The following is a 7763-nucleotide window of genomic DNA, read 5'->3' on the forward strand; positions in this document are numbered from 1 at the left end:
ATACACTGCAAACCGCAAGGTTTTCCACCGCTTCAAAATAAATTCTTCCTGGAACTGGTTCAGGTGCATCGTAGGAACATATTCAACCATGAGTAATATAACACAAAAATTTGTATAGTTTTATCTCATAGCAACAAGCAGCGCAACTGCAAGGACCCCTCACTAAAATAATAAAGTCAAATCACATGTGAGATAATATTACGTCGGTGAACAGAGAAACTAGGACGGAGGATCGACTCTAAAACCGTCGAATGTCTTTCGGGGGCCTAAAGTTGAGAGGGTGGGTTTCTGGAGTGGCATTTTCATCTTGCTTCCACATCTTGATAGTCTTATCGGCTTCACAACTGACCAGCCTCCTACCCGTGATGTCGTAGGAAAGAGCATATATACCAGCTTCACTGTCCAGCGAGCCTGTAATAAAAGCATATCTAGGGGTTAGCATCCCTTCTTGCTACAATCAACGGCAAAAGTAGAATAAACATACCAGGCTGTACAATTGTTTGGGATTGCTGAAAATTGTGACCGCTCTTCCAATCCCAGAACCACATGCTCCCATTATCGCCTTCAATAAAACAAACGCGCAAAAGATTAGAATTACCAAGTTTTATGAAACGAAAAATAGGAATCAAAATAGTTTCGGGTCGTTTATTTGTAAAAGAAAATTGAAACTATCCCATATGGCATATTGTCATTGGTAGGCAAATGTTGAACTAATATATTTCCCCAACCGTGGGGAGAAATAAAATGAGAACAAACTAAGATCATTCCCTTATTGCCCTTTCATATGTAAAAAATTCATACCTCCAGTGGCCATAACTCCATCCTCGTTGACAGCCATTGCATTGATTATTGTTTTCTGCTGAGAGCTGTCCATACACAAGGAAAATTTTTGGAACGTTGTGATAAAAAATATCCCAAATAATTCATATAGTTAATATTAATCAGCAATATACTTGATTCATGATACATTCAGTATGTCAGAAAAAGGTACCCAACTCTAAATGCATACAAGACAGATCACATCCATTGCAATTTCAATGTGCTACACCACTAATAATTTAAAATTCTAATAGCACGAGTAGAAAGCAACTACAAGGCTTGGCATGCATTTCTCCAGGCCATGAATCTGAATTATACAACACACTTAATAACTGATGAGAAAACAATAACACGCACATCCAAGTAGTAACACAAACCACCTCAGCATATGCTTATGACTCAAAATTGTTCAATTGGTGACTCAAAATTGTTCAATTGGTGAACCATGTGTAAGTTTTCGGTTTCAATGGATCCATCGCAAGCAAAACAATTCCTATTACGCTCCAAATCAGAGGTTTTGCATTGCATCTTGGCTGACGTTATGGTGCCTGTGCGTTGAGCAGCCTAATTGACTTGCCACAAAGGGAATGTGTGCATAAAAAAGAACAAGAAAAAGGGAGCGCAATACCTTATCAAACCCAAAGACACATTGGCACAACTATTTATCCATGACAAGTTCATTACCTAGCTAGCCTTAAGCAGAGAAACGTACGAACCATCAATCCTAATATCGCTTGTCATTCTTCAAATAAAGAATACATCACAGACATATAATAGGAAAGAAGAGCAAATGGTAAATCTATCATTCCAGGAACAACAGATATGAAAAGATACGGTCTATTCAAATACTCACAGCATGTTGTGTAAAAATTCGCCTCTTGGGAGGCTGAACTTCTTAATATTATCAGCTGATGCAGATGCAAAACATTGCCTGAAAACCGAACACAATTAGAAAGAGCAAAGCATATAATTTACAGGGGCATAAAATAACAAACACAACCAGGATTATTTACTACACGTGAAGTACTAAGTACATGAATTGGCACTTACTCTTTAGGATGCTGGGCCATTGCACGCACAGACTTTTTATGGTGTGTCAGAGTTGACATTGTTTTTCCTAAGACAAATGAAAATTGATACTTAAAAAAGAAGGAAATACCAAAACTGAAATGAGTTTAACTTACAGAACATAAATTACCATATCTAAGGTCCCAGAACTTGATGGTTGTGTCGTGAGAGCCAGTAACAACTTGTGGATCCTGCAAACAGTAGACAATAAACTATAAGGAATATTGCCTCTCTTAACAATAAAATGAGAAGGGGCCAGAAAACTGTCAAAAGAGTTTCCACATATAGAAATCTAGCTATCAAACCAAAAAAAACTCAGAGATGTAATGTGTAACACAAAACTAGAAATTCAAAGTGCCAGTGAATTCAATTCACGGCAGCTTATTAATTAACTTCTATATAAAAGAAATGAGGACTACGGATTACAGGAATCAAAATATTTAAAAGAATGATGTGACACTGAAGGATACCTAACATAAACATAATACTATTCTCAGGACATGACAATATGAATTGCTAAACATTTGAATGTTTTGCCAGATGGGGAGACCAAGAATTAAACAACGAAAAACCATGACCTTGAATCTCGATCTCTAACGAAGACATCAATAACAATATAAGCTATCATTATGAATTGTTTGGATCTAAAATATTGTCAGCATGCATACTCCACAATATAGTCAGAACACGGTAAAGAAAACAGAAGAGTTTTTCATACTGTTGGTCGAGTAAAAACGGAACAAACTGTGTTGTCATGCCCTGACAACGCATGAACTTGCATCTTGCTTCGAATATCCCAAACCTGAAAGATTTATTGCACCAAAACAAAGGTATTATTAACACAGTACCACTCTGATAAATATTACAACAATCACTTTGCTCAATCCCCAAGAGTGCTTCCTCCATTATAGTATGCAGGATTTGAATTTTAATAAGATAATTACATACCCGGCACACAGAATCACGTCCCCCGGTAAGTAAAACATCAAGAGTGGGATGAAGAGCCAAGCAGTAAACACCACTTAGATGACCATGATATGAACGGATAACCTACGCAACAATTTATATGTTGTAACAACCATCATTACTTACAGAACACAGCCGCAATAAAGATCTTGAAAATATTAAGTAGAAGTATTAACCTTATTCTGTTCAAGATCCCAGCATTTAACTAGTTTGTCATCTCCAGCAGAGAACATATAGGTATGCCTGCTGCTAACCGCAAGGCCTGCAAAACCCCAAGCACTTATTGTTACCAACAGCATTAACCACAGCATGGTTAACCAAAATAAACGAACAGCCAAGAGAAACCAACCTCTTATTTGCTCGATGTGTCCTGTCACTGTCAGTTGTAGAGTTCCAGTTGCAACATCCCAAATCTGATAAACCAAAATCAGAAGACAATCCAAAAGAACATAAAATAAACACTCACACGACAAGAAAAGAGAACACAAAATAATAATTAAAAAATGACAAGTGATTTTGACTTCTACAGAGGAGGAAATGAGAAAACATAGCAGGAAAAAGGGGAAGGAAAACAACTCAGACAGACCAACTCAGACAAATGAAGCATAAAGTTGCATACCTTGATAGTACGGTCTGCTGAGCCAGTGCAGAACCATTTATTACTTGGATCAAAGGCAATAGCTCGTACCCATCCCAAGTGGCCGCTAATGACCTACATAATCAAATGGAATAATTTAACGATGGCTTGTAAGAAACATTATGCATAACCTTTTCCTTTCTTCAGATAAGAGACAATAGCATAATGGCAAGTAACAACTCATGTTCAATCATAGAAGAGGTGCAGGTCAATCTTATCAACCCATTAACCATGAAAGAGCCAAACAAAGGACAACAAAAATTGAAAGACACACCCATATAACATATATTCCCATGTCGGTTCCTAACATTTCCATCTAATCAGAATCTCCAAGTTACCCAGATGATATAATCCCAACTACTTTCCCCACTGCTCCTAACTGTCTATCATAAACAACGCATTATTCTTACTCTGTAGATTTTCCAAGGAGCATGCCAATCAGGACGTGGCCATCTGCTGGAAATCCTTTCCATCATGGCCGATGTTGAAAACCTATACAAGAGAAAAGTAACAGTTAAAGCAAAAATGGGATATGTTTTCCGTGGTAGCATTATCAGGATTAGAGAAAATGCAACAAGATGGGATACATCATCATGCAGCTTGTAATATTTAGTATATTCAGTTCCCCTAAAATATCCCATAAAAATCCTAATAAAAACTTCACTCTAACAACACCATAGAAGCACATCATATGATACATTAATACGACTTCAACCCCACGTAATGCATGCAGATGGTGCAAAATGGTAAGGGCATTCCTAAAACAAAAAGAATTCAACCATATCAAAGGGATTCAAACCACTGTAAAACTTTACTCTTAAAAAATATCTCTCTTTTGAATATTTTAACTGGTTTTTATATTTCCAAGAACATTCCTAAGAAGTTATATGTTTCCCTTAACAACCCTATGACAAAAATTCATAGTAAGCTAATTAGATGAAATACTGATAGCTCTCTTATATGGACTACATTCTGACATATAAACAAAAACTAAAGCAGGCTGTAGTTAGAGAAACTTAGGGGAGTGTAATCAACTTGGATTTTAGAGGATTTTAAAAGCCTTTTTTAAGTGATAGATTTTAAAGGATTTTAATAGATTCTACAATCTTATATGGATTTTGACAAATTTATATGGATTTCACTAATAGATTTCTATGGATTTGTATGGATTTTTTCATGGATTTCTCAGGACTTTTATCATGCCAATCAACGCAGAGCCTACATATGAATTCATCTCCAATTTCTTCTCAACTACAAAACACTCCACACACGTACCCAAACTCAAATCCCCCATGTCCCCGCACGCTCAAGAACCGTCGCCAAAGTCGTTTCGTTAGGCTCAAATCCATCACCCCTCATTTCTCAGAACAACCCCACCGCATCTCCAGCACACACCATCTTGCAATACACAGAAATCATGGAATTCCGCGAAACCAAATCCCTCTCAATAATTTCATTAAACACTTTCCTTGCAAAAACCCACTCATCACACCTTGCATACATAGTAATCAAAGAGGGACTCACTTGTCCATCCTTATTCAATGCCATCCATGATTTGTATTGGATTTGAACAACAACAAACACTCACAAGCTTTAATCGCAACCTTACCAGCAACGACATTGGATTGTTCATCCAATAAAGGCAACAACAACAACAACAACAACAACAACAACAAAGCATTTTCCCACTAAGTGGGGTCGGCTATATGAATCCTAGAACGCCATTGCGCTCGGTTTTGTGTCATGTCCTCCGTTAGATCCAAGTACTCTAAGTCTTTTCTTAGAGTCTCTTCCAAAGTTTTCCTAGGTCTTCCTCTACCCCTTCGGCCCTGAACCTCTGTCCAGTAGTGACATCTTCGAACCGGAGCGTCAGTAGGCCTTCTTTGCACATGTCCAAATCACCGGAACCGATTTTCTCTCATCTTTCCTTCAATTTCGGCTACTCCTACTTTACCTCGGATATCCTCATTCCCAATCTTATCCTTTCTCGTGTGCCCACACATCCCACGAAGCATCCTCATCTCCGCCACACCCATTTTTTGTACGTGTTGATGCTTCACCGCCTAACATTCTGTGCCATACAACATCGCTGGCCTTATTGCCGTCCTATAAAATGGAGGGATGAGGGGTGGTGAACGCAAGTTAGAGAAATGAGGATTTGGAAACCTGTTATGCATAGATGGTGAGCTGCTCACCGGGTTCTCACGCAGGGCCAAAAATGGGGAAGACTATTCCTCTTCTACAGATAGAATTCTTTGTTCTTGAAATGAAATCCTAGGGGTGAAGGTTGGATTGTTTATGACATTTGTTATTTATACTTCTACTCTCAAATCCATCAAAATCCTTCACCCATTAAAATCCTAGCAAATCCTTGATAGTTTCACTACACCTAGACTTTTGAGGACTATTTAAAATCCTAATCGACTACCCATGGATTTGGATGTATTCTTTAAAATCCTTTAAAATCCTAATTTGACTACACCATGATTTCAGAATCTTTTAAAATCTCATTGACCCTTAAAGCAAATCAGAGGAGGACAAAACTCAAACCTTTCAGATGACCCTGGAGCAGAAACAGCTAAAGTGCCTTTACCCGAAATACCAACAGTATTCCTGAAATAAAGAATATGATTAAACAATTCAGTCCACAATAAAAGGCATCATTATTACAAGAAATCATAATAAATAATTTGCACTCCAGCAACGTTAGAACTAAAAAACTGTCAAATTTAACAAATCACTCACATGATTCTCATAAATGGTCCAAATATTTAGCCCAATCACTTTGAAATAAAGAAGCTAATAGTTGTAAGCCATAGTCCGAGAGTGTGCAAATATATATGGGAAGAGGGATAAGTTGAAACATGTGCAACATAGAAATACTAAATAAACACGAAAACAGCCATTAATACACCTGCAAGAAAGAAACTACTCACAGTGCCCTTGGTGCAGAAGGACCAACAACCAAAGAATTTTGAGCTCCTCTCGTCTGCGCATCCTTAGAATCTTCATGACACACATGGTATTAAACCACAAAAATAATTTAGCACGTTACAATTGCAATATTGAATACCCAAATAGAGGTAACTTTCCCAAAACAATAAGCTGAACCTTCCCTACTTCTAACTGCTTATTAGAAAAAATGATACCTGTAAGGGCAAGGGCATTGGAAGGCCCTTCAGAACCAGTTACCGGTGCAACAGACTCAGCCCGGCGAGGTGGTTTTTGGCTAGGTGTGGGTTGAATTCCTCCATATTCCATGCTTATCTAATAATTCAGATCAAAATTTTAACTCCAATGCAACATTCTTCAAATCAATAACTTCACAAAGCTCATAGTTCACAAAAATGAAAAAATAAAACACAAAAATTAACAATTTCAACTCAATAATTTCACTAACCTTGTGACTCATGCGAATTCTTTTACTGCAAAAACAAACAAAAAACAAAAAAAGAGTAAGCACTAATCAACGCACAAATTTAAAAATAAAAAAATAAAAACCTAAATTCAACTCAATCATTTCACAAACCCTAATAAGTACAGAAATTAAAGGCAACGGCGGTACCTCTCGGGGTCGGAAGGGGGGAGTTCGCCGTGGGCGGGGGAGAAGAGATCGAGGGATCGTTTGAGGGATTTGAGACTGAGCTTCTTCAGCGACTGTGGCTCCACTGGTTCCATCTCCAAGGTGGGCCCGGGCATGATCTTCTTCTTCTATATACTGAGGATATGGCGCGGATTCCTTTTGGCTCCCGAAAGCCCTAGAAGTTGGAGGAAGGGGAAACGAAGAGAGACTAAGTGCCTGATTAGTTCGATTTACGGTACGGTTTTGTTTTTAGGAGTCCCGCCACAGACAGCCCTTGGTTACAGTAGTTCAATATATATATATATATATATATATATCAACGTACAAGCTAATTATATGGTAACGATTAATATAAAGGAGGGAAAGAGCTATTTACTGGGACAAATTAATTATCACAATGAAATATAAATAATATGGTTCAAATTCGTTTTTGGTAAGAATCGAACTTATAACATTTTACGTACCAGTAAAAAGGAATACTTCTAAATCATAGTAGTAAATAGCGCGTTACCTTGTTAAATGTAATATGATTGTCTCGTTATCTAAACTACTTATTATTAAAATCATGTTTGCCTACCAAAATTTTAAGAAATTATTCATTCTAATTTTCTTACTAAAATTGAACAAAAATAAAAAATATGGACAATCTAGTAATTACATACAACATAAATTTTATTATTTTTTACATCA

At 37.2% G+C, this 7763-nt stretch overlaps 1 protein-coding gene across 1 annotated transcript; it reads right to left on the bottom strand.

Annotated features, from left to right (window-relative positions):
- On the bottom strand, window positions 1–7311 carry LOC126595530 (protein pleiotropic regulatory locus 1-like). The gene is made up of 17 exons (XM_050261807.1): window positions 7056–7311; window positions 6891–6915; window positions 6640–6757; window positions 6427–6496; window positions 6041–6103; window positions 3901–3982; window positions 3473–3565; window positions 3203–3266; window positions 3030–3115; window positions 2836–2937; window positions 2606–2689; window positions 2018–2078; window positions 1870–1936; window positions 1673–1750; window positions 802–866; window positions 485–562; window positions 1–411 (listed from the first exon to the last, which is right to left on the bottom strand). Exons 1-17 carry the CDS (start codon window positions 7187–7189, stop codon window positions 239–241), a joined length of 1443 nt encoding a protein of 480 aa, XP_050117764.1. The 5' UTR covers window positions 7190–7311; the 3' UTR covers window positions 1–238.
- Window positions 7312–7763: the final 452 nt, after the last annotated feature.

The sequence above is a fragment of the Malus sylvestris genome, chromosome 13 (assembly GCF_916048215.2).
Source record: "Malus sylvestris chromosome 13, drMalSylv7.2, whole genome shotgun sequence".
In the NCBI taxonomy this organism is placed as follows: Eukaryota; Viridiplantae; Streptophyta; class Magnoliopsida; order Rosales; family Rosaceae; genus Malus; species Malus sylvestris.

Coding starts and splice junctions, on each gene's coding strand:
- LOC126595530 (XM_050261807.1), bottom strand. CDS start 7,189: ATGCCCGGGCCCACCTTGGAGATGGAACCAGTGGAGCCACAGTCGCTG. Junction 6,104..6,426: donor CCTTCTGCACCAAGGGCACT/GTGAGTAGTTTC, acceptor TCTTTATTTCAG/GAATACTGTTGGTATTTCGG. Junction 3,983..6,040: donor GCTCCAGGGTCATCTGAAAG/GTTTGAGTTTTG, acceptor TCTCTTGTATAG/GTTTTCAACATCGGCCATGA.